The following is a 14,570-nucleotide window of genomic DNA, read 5'->3' as shown; positions in this document are numbered from 1 at the left end:
CTCACTCGCTTAGCCTTTCCTAGCTAACTAGCATGCTAATATTCACTCACGGTAGTTTCACCGTTCACAACTCATAAAACTCTGTAGTCTCACCGAAAACTTCTTTCCCGATTTTGTCTCGTCGCCAAATGTAGTATATCGAATAGACCAACATATAATTGGAGGACACAGGATGTAATCTTTACTTGTAATTTATTAGGAACTGATTTACACCAATATCTATCATGGAGACCAATACTCAACAAACTAACTCTATTGCTCACAGAACAGTTACCAACCTAGGACCGGTGATAGCGCTGCCTATTGGTTAGATGAGCATAAGTTTTCACTCTAACAAAAACTATACTATACTTCATCTATATGTAACAGTATAACTTTAGACCGTCCCCTCGCCCATACCCGGGCACGAACCAGGACCCTCTGCACACATCAACAACAGTCACCCACGAAGCATCGTTACCCATCGCTTCACAAAAGCCACGGCTCTTGTAGAGCAAGGGGAACTACTACTTCAAGGTCTCAGCGCAAGTGACGTCACCGATTGAAACGCTATTTAGCGCGCACCACCGCTAACTAGCTAGCTATTTCACATCCGTTACATATATCTGCCGACTTTTTGTCTGTGCAGCGTTTAAGGTGATGTGAGCTGTGGCTGTTGTGAAGGAAGTTGTCAATTGAGATTTGTTTTATACAGGACCTCCCGCCCCCTCCTACCAGTCATGTCAATGTGGAGCTATACGGCGCTATATGGAGACCTCCGCATTGTTACACATTTGGGAGGCGTACAGCGATGTGGTACGGAGCTCAATTTGGCCTCCGCATGCCGACAGGGGCTCCGCCATTGCGTCACACCCTCCATAGGCGCCTGCGACCACATTTCCAAGCAAGCATAAATTGGCTTTAAACGTGGGTCAATAGGACCTGCCTGCTGTCAAACATTAGGCAATGCATTATACCAGAGAGGAAGAGGCGAAGAGAAAGGTTTCACTCTTGCCAAAATATGTCAAATATAAGCCCAATTCGGTTTCTATCGGTTTATTTTGGACCTAAACGTTTCGCCTACCTTCCCGCCTTTAGAAAAACGACTCCCATTGTTAGGGCGGAGACACGAGTATCTCGTTATTATGTACTGATCTCTGATTTCACTCGCCCTTAGTTTGTGATCATTTGGCGCCCTCTGGCGTCATACTATCCACACATCACCTGCAACCCACCTGAGTGACAGGCTATTGTCATCTCCAGAAATGCAAACGTTATTATCTATTTATGAGTCAGACATTCTGACATGGATATTACAATCAACTGAGCCATATGGGGGGCTTGGTAGACTGTGATTTGGAGCCCCTCGCTCGCTTTAGTTGAGACAAATCATTATAGCTTCCAACACATCTTCAGTTAATCTACCCTCATCGACAAAATACACAGTAATTGTAGTATTTCGCATAAACTCATTTTATTATTTTATGGGAAATGGGACATGGGCTAAACAAAGGAGATGTTTGTTGCCGTTTGGTAGGCCTGGGTTACGGCACCGATGCCCAATTGCGCGTGAGTGGTGCAATCGCCCCGTAAACACTGACCAATCACAGCGCGGTGCACGACCAGGGCGGGCGGGGCTTGATTCTATCTCAGAGACTGGGTGTGGGATTGTTCAGGACTAGAGACCCAGAAGAATAGAGAAATAGGTTACCTGTTCATGGAAATCATACGGGGATCTCTTATTGTTTGAGATCCGGACGAGATGTAGGATAACGGTTGGCTTTGTCTGTAAACTGGAGCAATGACTACCACCACCACAATACCTGCGAAGGGTCAAGGATTGGACAGGTGTGTTACCTGTGGAGCGCGTGGAGGGGCTAGCAGATGTGCAGCCTCGAGTTTAGACTGATCGGTCACCCACACCTCTTTGCCTGTGTGTTAGCCCCACATGGATGCTATACCTGGTTGGAACACAAAGCACATGGTAAGCATGCCTGCCTCTCCGAGCCACCACCTTGCCTGTGTCCTCACCTCGGCTTCCCCCTGAGACCCAGGCACCACCTGAAACTGTTGTTCGGTCGGCCCATTCTAACCGGAGCACCATGGTGAGATGACCAACCGCTCGGTAATCTGCCAGACCTCATTCTATGCGTCTTTGTTGGACACACAAGATTGGTCTGCCTGCGCTCGGGGTTTCCTTTGTAACAAAGGGTTTACGCAGAGCGGTGTGGACAGGGCAGCAGAGCGCCCGGAGTTTGGCTGTGGGGTTAGGCACCTCTTTGTTGTATAGATGGCAGCGGGACCAGAGCGGCCGGTGGCGGAGGCGCAGCCGCAGGACCGGGAACAACCGCCACCGGAGAACGGCTTCATGCCGCTGGAGCAGACACAGGCACCTAGGCTCCTGCCGCACGTCGACGGCTCGGTACTACCGTCTCTCGGGGGATTTGGGAAACACCAAAAACAGCTCGTTGTTCTGACGTGGATACCGGCTTTATTTATCGGATTTAGCCAGTTTTCGGATTATTTCCTTTTGGCGCAACCAAAAGGCACGTGCGTGCAGCCTCTTGTTAACGGAAGTAATTGGACCGTTGGTTCTTCAAAGTTACCGGTGACCGCCACGAACGGAGACATTGGTAAGCCCGTGCCTTACAGCGGCGGCATGGAGTGCGAGTGCAAGGAGTGGAAACTCGAGCTGCAGACGGGACTCAGTCAGAACGTGGTTACCAAGGTAACGTGTGCTCCATATACCATTACCTTCCTTCTGATGATTTCTGCGTCTGAAAATACATAATTAGGCCTAATCATCAGAATCAGCAACACCGCATCCTATGCAACTATAGGGCGGATGTATAGGAAATGTATTCTACCCAGCACCATGGACAGCGCATATGCACTCTGTCCAGTGTTCCATTCTGTGCCATGGGCCTACTGTAAAACAGATCACAGTTTGCTCTCAGAGCACACAGTAACTCATTTTCAAACCACTTTAATTTATCCCGTGACCTGAATTGGCATGATCAAAAACACACTGCACTCTGGAGTATAATTATCCATGCAAGCTAATTTAGTTATTCAGTGTTTAATGTGATACATGTGACAGTGTAGCCTCTGCGGTGCTAATGAGAGCAGGGAATGTGATTATGCTGTGAGCCATCATAGAAGAAGAGTAGGTGTACGCTGTCTCTTGTTACCCCAACACATGAACCAGCATATGAGCAGGTTTGACAAACAACCAATTGCATCTTAAACTTCTATGAGATAAGGTTTCAGTGTGTGTGTGTGTTGTTAGTGTGTGTGATCCTTTATGAGTGTTTTACTGTGTGTGTGTGTGTGTGTGTGTGTGTGTGTGTGTGTGTGTACAGTGCCAGACATCTGCTTTCTCTGATAATGCTGAGTTTAAATAGCCATTAGATACACCTATTACAGACTGTGTCTTTCTTTATCTCACAATGCCCAGGCCACTGCAGACTTATCACTCATACCCAATAATCATCTCTCTTTCCTTCTTATCCTCTTTCCCCCTCTCTCTCTCTCTCTCTCTCTCTCATTCCCTCCCACTCTCTCCTCTCTTTCCTCTCCCCCTCCATCTATCTCCATCTCTCTCTTTCTCTTCATCTCTCTCAATCCCTGTATCGCTCTTTATCATCCCTCTCTCTACTCCCTCTCCCATCCTGCTCTCTCTCTCTCTTCCATTTCTCCCTCCAACTCGCTATCCCTCTCTTCTCTCTCTCTGTCCCTCCCTCCCTCCCTCCCTCTATCTTTCCCTCCATTCCTCTCCCCCTCCTCTTCTCCCACTCCCTCTGCTCTGGAACAAAGCTGGGGGCTCAGCAGGGTGTGAGTCACTGTTAAACAGCCATACTCTTTTACTAACAGCTGCTTGACATCACACACACACCAAAATGCACACATTGATAGTAAGCACAGACACAGACACACACCACATACCACCCCCCCCACACACACACACACCTTCACAGGCCACTGTTCCCAAAATCTGTTTTAAATTAACTATACCATTGTGTGCATTGACACAAAACATAGATGTTCTTAATATCTGATACTCATGAACACAGACTGGCTCTTTGTGACTTCAAACAAGACCAGGTCCGAGACATGGATATACACACTAAAGCTCTCTCACTCTCAATCTATAATTTCATATATCATTCTCCCTCACACGCACACAAACTCACGCGCACACACACACAATCTCTGGTTTCCTTCTGTGGCATGTTTGAATGGTACACATGAGATTACAACATGTTTGTACACTCAAAACTCCAAATCGCCCTTCATGAATAATCAACACATTCAGAGCATAACAGAGGGAAAGAAAAAAAGAGAGGGAGGGAGAGAGAGAGAGAGCAAGGGATAGGAAGAGATAGAGAAAGAGTGTGTGAGAGACAAAGGGAGAATTTAGAGAGAGAGAGAGAGAGATAGAGTGAGGAAGAAAGAGAGACAGACAGTGTTGATAAATCACACCACTCTGTGCTGTCTGTGCCTTCCATCTGCACACAGGTTCTCAGGGTAAAAAAACTCCAACCAAATTGTGCATAGGGATCTTTAATTTTTTTCTCTCTCTATTCTCTAACGAATGACTCGTTACTCTTCCTGTTGTGGTGTTTGCTGTAGGATATAATGCTGTTGATAGATATATGGTGTATGTTTGTCCCTCTCTTTCTTTCACCACCAAATACATTTACCATGAAAATGTAGATTTATGTTGCATTAGGAACGAGTGGCATTATAAGAGGGGTTGGGGGTAAAAGGTGCCAAATACTCATAACCAATAATGATGTTTGAGGTATTATTTCATACTGTTAACAATATATTTAATTTCCTCTCTCTCTCTCTCTCTCTCTCTCTCTCTCTCTCTCTCTCTCTCTCTCTCTCTCTCTCTCTCTCTCTCTCTCTCTCTCTCTCTCCTCTGTCTCTCTCTCTCTCTCTCTCTCTCTCTCTCTCTCTCTCTCTCTCTCTCTGTCCTCTGTCTCTCTCTCTCTCTCTCTCTCTCTCTCTCTCTCTCTCTCTCTCTCTCTCTCTCTCTCTCTCTCTCTCTCTCTCTCTGCAGTGGAACTTGGTGTGTGATTCAGCCTGGAAAGTTCACATCGCTAAGTTCTCTTTCCTAGTGGGATCTATCTTCGGCTACCTGGTGATGGGAGTCGTAGCCGACTGGTACACTACTCTGCACTGTCCCCTTCTTTCATTTCACATCTGTGGCTGCATCCATCCCCTTCTCCCATACATCTCAGAATAGAGCATCGTCTCGTGTTGAAACACCCACTGCTCTCGATGTTGTGGTTGTCTGTAGGCAACAGAGGCTATAGAATAACTGGTTCACAACTCTGACCCAATGACCTGCTGACCTCTGAACCAAACAGACTGTAGAGGATCGGAATGTTCTCTTCCAGACCAAAATACTAATTTCTTCCTCTCCATTTCCATTTCACACCATTTCTCTCACTTTCGCTCTGTTTCTCTGTCTGCCCCCCCCTCTCTCTCTCTCCCGCCGTCTCCCCCCTCTCTCTCAGGTTCGGTCGTCAACCTGTTCTGATCGTCTCGGTGCTGTTCATGTTGGTGTTTGGTTTGAGCGTAGCGTTCTCCTTCAACGTGACTATGTTCAGCACACTGCGTTTCTTTGAGGGTTTCTGTCTAGCTGGCCTCACTCTCTCCCTCTACATACTGAGTAAGTAGGGCACCTCCACTTCCTGGTATCTACTTCATACTTCCTGCTCTAGACGTTCTGCTTCCTGTTTCCTACCTGTATCAGAGAAGTCATCAACAATGTTTAATTTGATTAAATACACAGCATGAATAAGATGATTAGCATGAACTATCACTCAATGGTCTTTGATGGGAGGGGACCTTGACAAAGTCTGGCATACTGACACCCCACCCCTTGATGGGGACATCAGTGTTGTCTATCTTGTCCTTTATCTCCAGCGATGCCTGGGATTCTATCCTACTACCCCCTACACCATATACCACCTAAACTCCAACCCCCCACTCATCGCCCTTGCCCCCTAGGCCTTTTATCACCAGAGAGATTAGTCAGTCAGTCAGAGGTTGGGGCTAGGGGGGGTGGTCTTGGGAAGATGGTTTTGAATAAAGGGTTTCTAGTTGATGTCATTTTGTTGTGTACTATGTGTTTGTGAATGTGTAGAGCCTCGCATTCGCAAAGTGGATGCTGTCTTTAGATTGGTGTTGTTTGTGCGTGTGTGTGTGTGTGTGTGTGTGTGTGTGTGTGTGTGTGTGTGTGTGTGTGTGTGTGTGTGTGTGTGTGTGTGTGTGTGTGTGTGTGAGGTCATTGATACCAGGCCATACTAGAAGGGAGGCTGACAAAGCGTTTTTTTCCCCCTCCATCATGACTTCTGCTAAAAACTCTGCCATGACATTTTTTCACCTGATCAGGTTCTTTCTCTAATATCAGCATTTCTTAACCTTTTAAACTCTTGTTTGGGCAAGAAGATAGAAAGTTACATATAATTTGAAAGCTTTTACAGCCCTTGTCTTTTTTGGAAATATTATTCAAATCCTAGAGTTAGCAACTTCTCAACATCATGTGATCTCCTACTGATATCTAGTGGACAAACTGTGAATTGGACAAGGAGAGACAAAAAAAATGAAGGCATGGCAAGTTGCAAAAAGGTAAAAAATCTAACTTTTTTATGAACAGTAAAATGGGGATAAAAAAAAGAAGTACATTTTAGGTTTCTTTGGACCGGCTGTAATCTCAGACTCTTATCAGCGGCTCCACGGTTCTTCTAACAGTACTAAGCATGTGTTTGTAGGACATACAGTGCCTTATCAGCGGCTCCACAGTTCTTCTAACAGTACTAAGCATGTGTTTGTAGGACATACAGTGTCTTATCAGCGGCTCCACAGTTCTTCTAACAGTACTAAGTGTTTGTAGGACATACAGTGCCTTATCAGCGGCTCCACAGTTCTTCTAACAGTACTAAGTGTTTGTAGGACATACAGTGCCTTATCAGCAGCTCCACAGTTCTTCTAACAGTACTAAGTGTTTGTAGGACATACAGTGCCTTATCAGCGGCTCCACAGTTCTTCTAACAGTACTATGTGTTTGTAGGACATACAGTGCCTTATCAGCAGCTCCACAGTTCTTCTAACAGTACTAAGTGTTTGTAGGACATACAGTGCCTTATCAGCGGCTCCACGGTTCTTCTAACAGTACTAAGTGTTTGTAGGACATACAGTGCCTTATCAGCGGCTCCACAGTTCTTCTAACAGTACTAAGTGTTTGTAGGACATACAGTGCCTTATCAGCGGCTCCACAGTTCTTCTAACAGTACTATGTGTTTGTAGGACATACAGTGCCTTATCAGCGGCTCCACAGTTCTTCTAACAGTACTATGTGTTTGTAGGACATACAGTGCCTTATCAGCGGCTCCACAGTTCTTCTAACAGTACTAAGTGTTTGTAGGACATACAGTGCCTTATCAGCGGCTCCACAGTTCTTCTAACAGTACTAAGCATGTGTTTGTAGGACATACAGTGCCTTATCAGCGGCTCCACAGTTCTTCTAACAGTACTATGTGTTTGTAGGACATACAGTGCCTTATCAGCGGCTCCACAGTTCTTCTAACAGTACTAAGTGTTTGTAGGACATACAGTGCCTTATCAGCGGCTCCACAGTTCTTCTAACAGTACTAAGCATGTGTTTGTAGGACATACAGTGCCTTATCAGCGGCTCCACAGTTCTTCTAACAGTACTAAGCATGTGTTTGTAGGACATACAGTGCCTTATCAGCGGCTCCACAGTTCTTCTAACAGTACTAAGTGTTTGTAGGACATACAGTGCCTTATCAGCGGCTCCACAGTTCTTCTAACAGTACTAAGTGTTTGTAGGACATACAGTGCCTTATCAGCGGCTCCACAGTTCTTCTAACAGTACTATGTGTTTGTAGGACATACAGTGCCTTATCAGCGGCTCCACAGTTCTTCTAACAGTACTAAGTGTTTGTAGGACATACAGTGCCTTATCAGCGGCTCCACAGTTCTTCTAACAGTACTAAGTGTTTGTAGGACATACAGTGCCTTATCAGCGGCTCCACAGTTCTTCTAACAGTACTAAGTGTTTGTAGGACATACAGTGCCTTATCAGCAGCTCCACAGTTCTTCTAACAGTACTAAGCATGTGTTTGTAGGACATACAGTGCCTTATCAGCGGCTCCACAGTTCTTCTAACAGTACTAAGCATGTGTTTGTAGGACATACAGTGCCTTATCAGCGGCTCCACAGTTCTTCTAACAGTACTAAGTGTTTGTAGGACATACAGTGCCTTATCAGCGGCTCCACAGTTCTTCTAACAGTACTATGTGTTTGTAGGACATACAGTGCCTTATCAGCGGCTCCACAGTTCTTCTAACAGTACTAAGTGTTTGTAGGACATACAGTGCCTTATCAGCGGCTCCACAGTTCTTCTAACAGTACTATGTGTTTGTAGGACATACAGTGCCTTATCAGCGGCTCCACAGTTCTTCTAACAGTACTATGTGTTTGTAGGACATACAGTGCCTTATCAGCGGCTCCACAGTTCTTCTAACAGTACTAAGTGTTTGTAGGACATACAGTGCCTTATCAGCGGCTCCACAGTTCTTCTAACAGTACTAAGTGTTTGTAGGACATACAGTGCCTTATCAGCGGCTCCACAGTTCTTCTAACAGTACTATGTGTTTGTAGGACATACAGTGCCTTATCAGCGGCTCCACAGTTCTTCTAACAGTACTAAGCATGTGTTTGTAGGACATACAGTGCCTTATCAGCGGCTCCACAGTTCTTCTAACAGTACTAAGTGTTTGTAGGACATACAGTGCCTTATCAGCGGCTCCACAGCTCTTCTAACAGTACTAAGCATGTGTTTGTAGGACATACAGTGCCTTATCAGCGGCTCCACAGTTCTTAACAGTACTAAGTGTTTGTAGGACATACAGTGCCTTATCAGTGGCTCCACAGTTCTTATAACAGTACTAAGTGTTTGTAGGACATACAGTGCCTTCGGGGGAAAGTATTCAGACACATGGACTTTTTCCCACATTTTGTTACGTTACAGCCTTATTCTAAAATTGATTTAAAAAATGTCCCCCTTCGTTAATGTACACACAATACCCCATAATGACAAAGCAAAAATATTTTTTAGAAGTGTTTGCAAATGTATATAAAACTCCCCAGAAATATGATATTTATATAAGTATTCAGACCCTTTACTCAGTGCTTTGTTGAAGCACCTTCGGCAGCGATTACAGCCTGGAGTAAAAATAATATTTACATACAATAATGACATGGCAAAAACAGTTATATTGACATTTTTACAGAAGTATTACAGATAATTAACAGAAATAACCTAGTTCAAAAAGTATTCAGACCCTTTGCTATGAGACTCAAAATGAACTAATGCGCATCCTGTTTCCATTGATCATCTTTTAGATGTTCCTGCAACTTGCAGTCCACCTGTGGTAAATTCAATTGATTGGACATGATTTGGAAAAGCACAGACCTGTCTATATAAGGTCCCACAGTTGACAGTGCATGTCAGAGCAAAAACCAAGCCATGAAGTCGAAGGAATTGCCCTTAGAGCTCCGAGACAGGATTGTGTCGAGGCACATATCTGGGGAAGGGTACCAAAACATTTCTGCAGCATTGAAGGTCCCCAACAACACAGTGGCCTCCATCATTCTTAAATGGAAGAAGTTTGGAACCACCGAGACTCTTCCTAGAGCTGGCCACCGGGTCAAATTGAGCAATTGGGTGAGAAAGGCCTTGGTAAGGGAGGTGACCAAGAACCCGATGGTCACTCTGACAGAGCTCAAGAGTTCCTCTGTGGAGATGGGAGAACCTTCCAGAAGGACAACCATTTCTGCAGCTCTCCACCAATCAGGCCTTTATGGTAGAGTGGCCAAACGGAAGCCATTCCTCAGTAAAAGGCACATAACAGCCCGCTTGGAGTTTGCCAAAAGGCACCTAAAGGAATCTCAAACCATGAGATACAAGAAAAAGGAGCCTTTTTTGGTCCGAGACTTGGCGCTCCGGTACGGCTTGCCTTGCGGTGGCAGAGAAAACAGTCTATGACTTGGGTGACTGGAGTCTCTGACAATTCTATGGGCTTTCCTCTGACTCCGTATATTAAATAGGTTCTGGATTGCGGGAAGCTTGGCCCCAGTGATGTACTCTATAACAGCTTACGGTCAGATGCCGAGCAGCTGCCATACCAGGCGGTGATGGAACCAGTCAGTATGCTCTCAATGGTGCAGCTGTAGAACTTTTTGATGATTTGGGGATCCATGCCAAATCTTTTCAGTCTCCTGAGGAGTAAAAATGTTTTGTCGTGCCCTCGTCACGACTGTCTTTAGTGTGTTTGGACCATGATAGTTTGTTGGTGACGTGAACACCAAGGAACTTGAAAACTCTCGACCCGCTCCACTACAGCCCCATTGATGTTAATTGGGGCCTATTCGGCCCGCCTTTTCATGTAGTCTACGATCGGCACCTTTGTCTTGCTCACATTGAGTGAGAGGTTGTGGTCCTGGCACCACACTGACAGTTCTCTGACTTCCTCCCTATAGGCTGTCTCGTCGTTGACAGTGATCAGGCCTACCACCGTGGTGTCATGGGCAAACGTAATGATCGTATTGGAGTCATGCTTGGCCGCGAAGTCGTTGATGACAGGGAGGCGACTAAGCACGCACCCGAGGAGCCCCCGTGTTGATGATCAGTGTGGCAGATGTGTTGTTGCCCACCCTTACCACCTGGGGGTGGCCCGTCAGGAAGTCCAGGGTCCAGTTGCAGAGGGAGGTGTTTAGTCCCAAGGTCCTTAGCTTAGTGATGAGCTTTGAGGGCACTATGGTGTTGAACGCAGAGCTGTAGTCAATGAACAGCATTTTTACATAGGTGTTCCTTTTGTCCAGGTGGGAAAGGGCAGTGTGGAGCGCAATTTAGATTGCATCATCTGTGGATCTGTTGGGGCGGTATGTGAATTTGAGTGGGTCTAGGGTTTCCGGGAGGATGCTGTTGATGTGAGCCATGACCAGCCTTTTAAAGCACTTCATGCCTACAGATGTGAGTGCTACTGGCGGTAGTCATTTGGGCAGGTTACCTTGGTGTTCTTGGGCACAGGGACTATGGGGTCTGCTTGAAGCATGTAGGTATTACAGCCTCGTTTCAGGGAGAGGTTGAAAATGTCAGTGAAGACACTTATCAGCTGGTCCGCGCATGCGGAGTACACGTCCTGCTAATCCGTCTGTCCCCGCGACCTTGTGAATGTTGACCTGTTTAAAGGTCTTACTCACATAGGCTACATGAGCACACAGTCTTCCGGAGCAGCTGGTGCTCTCATGCATACTTCAGTGTTGCTGGCCTCGAAGCGAGCATAGAAGGCATTTAGCTCGTCTGGTAGGATTGCGTCACTGGGCAGCTCACGGCTGTGTTTCCCTTTGTAATCCTTAATTAGTAAGTCAATCTTAGTCCTGTATTGACGCTTTGCCTGTTTGATGGTTTGTTTGAGGGCATAGCGGGATTTCTTATAAGCGTCTGGATTAGTGTCCCGCTCCTTGAAAGCGACAGCTCCAGCCTTTAGCTCAATGCGAATGTTGACAGTAATCCATGGCTTTTGGTTAGGATATGTACATATGGTCTGTGGGGACGACGTCATCGATGCACTTATTGATGAAGCCGGTAACTGATGTGATATACTCCAGTGCCATCGGATGAATCCTGGAACATATTCCAGTCTGTAGCTTAGCATCTGTGTCACCTGACCACTTCCGTATTGAGCGAATCACTGGTACTTCCTGCTATAGTTTTTGCTTGTAGGAATCAGGAATCAGGAGGATAGAATTATGGTCAGATTTGCCAAATGGAGGGCTAGGCAGAGCTTTGTATGCATTTCTGTATGGAGTAAAGGTGGTCTAGAGTTTTCCTGTGTTAAATTCTCCGGCTTCAAGGAGTGCCGCTTCTGGATGAGCATTTTCTTCTTTGCTTATGGCCTTATGCAGCTCGTTGAGTGCGGTCTTAGTGCCAGCATCGGTTTATGGTGGTAAATAGACAGCTACGAAAAATATAGATATTGTGGTCTACAGCTTATCATGAGCTAATCTACCTCGGGTGAGCAAAACCTCAAGACTTCCTTAGTATTAGAGATTGCGCACCAGCTGTTATTGACAAATAGACACACACCACCATCCCTCGCCTTACCGGAGGTAGCTGTTCTGTCTTATCGATGCACAGAAAACCCAGCGAGCTGAATATTATCATGTCGTCATTCAGCCACGACTAGGTGAAACATAAGATATTACAGTTATTAATGTCCCGTTGGTAGGATAGTCTCAAACGGCGCTCATCCAGTTTATTCTCCAGTGATTGCACGTTGGTCAATAGGACAGATGGTAGAGGCGGGTTACCCATTCGCCAACAAATTCTCTAAAGGCACCTGGATCTGCTGGGATTTGGGCCTGGTCCGCGAGCAGCAGTACATTCATAGCGTCAGACTTAATGAAAAAATCTTTGTCCGGGTGAGTAATCACTGTTCTGATATCCAGTCATAAGAGACGGTAGCAGAAACATTATTTACTAAACAAGTCATTCATTTGAAAGTTTTTGCTTTAGAGCTTTGACTAAGATGTTTGGTGCAGTATTTTTCACAAAAAAAAATGTGCATGAAAACAAGTCGTCTGTCAACAAAGACTCCAAAAAAACAAGAAAAATCCCTACTTTTGACCAATTACCGACGGAGGGGCAAACACTTCGGCTCCGAACTTCAGCTTTGCCTCCAGAAAAACATGTGTGTACCCGAACAACCCAAAGACAACCTCTCCGGAGTCTAATATATGCAACTGTTTCGGCTGGGAAGCATGCAGATGTCTTTAGGGCCTAGGCGAAGGTGAACACTGCTGCTTTGTAGAGGAGGACCTGGTCATAAAGGCTGTGCCTTTATGAGCATAAAGGCTCTCTCTCTCCATGGTTGAGTGGTGGGCCAGGTAGACGTTGGGTTTTTGAGGCACAGTCATGGGAATGCTTGCATTTACCCGCTGTATGGTAGCAGGGTGGAAGTCTTTTCATAGGTCTCTCTCTCTCTCTCTCTCTCTCTCTCTCTCTCTTCTCTCTGCAGGTGATCAATTTCCGCCTTAGTCAGAGGTCTGCCTCCTTGTGAAAGGAGTAGGAGGGGAACAAGGCCAGGGGGTGGGGGAAGAGGACAGGGCGGGAGTGGGAGCTTTTGAGGGTAGAGCCACTTCAGCTGAGAAGAGAGAAGTGTGGGAGGGAGGGAGAGCAGAGGAGATTAGGAGAGGAGGGAGGAGAGGAAGGGGGGTCAGTGAGGTAATCGACACAAGAGGAGTCTTTCTCCCTTTAAGCTGGAACAAAAGTCCCTGCCTGACTCACAGTGCTGTGTGTTTGTGTGTGTGTTTGTGCCATATTAAATTGTATTTGTCACATGCTTCGTGAAAAACAGTGAAATGCTTACTTATGGGTCCTTTTCCAACAATAAACCTTTAAAGATAAATATTTTTTTTTAAATAAATACAAATTGAAATAATGACACCTCCCTAAGGGGTTACATTTTTGGGGAGGCAGCAGGGGTTACTGCTATATTTAGCAAGTAATTATATACCAGGCTCTTCTAGAGACATCTTTATTGTGAGCAGTACATGAAACTAGTGTCATACAGACTGCTACAGTATCTGTAATGAGGAGGTGGTTTGGACTTGGGCTCTGGGTCTGATTCTGTTTGAACAGAGGGGGCTGTGCTGAGTGGGCAGACTTTCATCACACACACACACAGAAAGAGAGAGCGAGAGAGAGAACTTTGTGTTTGGGCTCCAGGGGAGAGGAGTGGGTGTTCTCAATCTTCAGGTATCAGCTGACTCCTAGCTCTCCTCCCTAGTGTAGTTAGAGAGACAAAATGACAGGGGGAGGAGGAAGAGGAGATATTCCCCTGCTGCAATACACTTCTCCCCCCTTTTCAGTCTCTATAGCATTTTCTCAATTAAACTCCTGGGGTCCACTCTCGCCTCCTTTTGAAAAGGTCAAAGGTAATCGATGAGAGGTGACAAGGAGAGTGAACATGGACGAAAATGCTCTTGTATGAAATGAGAAGCTTCGTCTCCACTTTACAGGGGTGGATCCCAAAACAAATATGTAATGTGATAAAAAAAAGTAGCAGCTGGTTCAAAGAGGGTGTGGATCAAAACACTTCCACGGTAGGATACACTTGTGCTTTCTCTGTCTCTCTCTCTCTCTCTCTCTCTCTCTCTCTCTCTCTCTCTCTCTCTCTCTCTCTCTCTGTCTCTCCCTCTGTCTCTCTCTCTCTCTGTCTCTCTCTGTCTCTCTCTGTCTCTCTCTCTCTCTGTCTCTCTCTCTCTCTCTCTCTCTCTCTCTCGTCTCTCTCTCTCTCTCTCTCTCTCTCTCTCTCTCTCTCTCTCTCTCTCTCTCTCTCTCTCTCTCTCTCTCTCTCTCTCTCTCTCTCTCTCTCTCTCTCTCTCTCTCATTATTCAACCAGTTATTGAGCTGATGAATGGAGGAAGTTCTCCTCTTAAGAGAGGGGCTTATTTGTGTTCTGCAACCTCTGCATTCTTTCCTTTCT

At 45.8% G+C, this 14,570-nt stretch overlaps 1 protein-coding gene across 1 annotated transcript in view; it reads left to right on the top strand.

The window, feature by feature from the left end:
* Window positions 1-1,647: 1,647 nt before the first annotated feature.
* LOC118358822 (solute carrier family 22 member 23) overlaps window positions 1,648-14,570 on the top strand; it is a 28,128-nt gene continuing 15,205 nt past the window's right edge. Inside the window, exons 1-3 of the mRNA XM_052480021.1 lie at window positions 1,648-2,707; window positions 5,048-5,151; window positions 5,508-5,662. Coding sequence (XP_052335981.1) covers window positions 2,270-2,707; window positions 5,048-5,151; window positions 5,508-5,662 — 697 coding nt within the window. The 5' untranslated portion in view covers window positions 1,648-2,269. The remainder of the gene's footprint in view (window positions 2,708-5,047; window positions 5,152-5,507; window positions 5,663-14,570) is intronic.

The sequence above is a fragment of the Oncorhynchus keta genome, chromosome 26, assembly GCF_023373465.1.
Source record: "Oncorhynchus keta strain PuntledgeMale-10-30-2019 chromosome 26, Oket_V2, whole genome shotgun sequence".
Taxonomy (NCBI): domain Eukaryota; kingdom Metazoa; phylum Chordata; class Actinopteri; order Salmoniformes; family Salmonidae; genus Oncorhynchus; species Oncorhynchus keta.
This window is presented reverse-complemented; position numbering and strand designations above follow the sequence as displayed.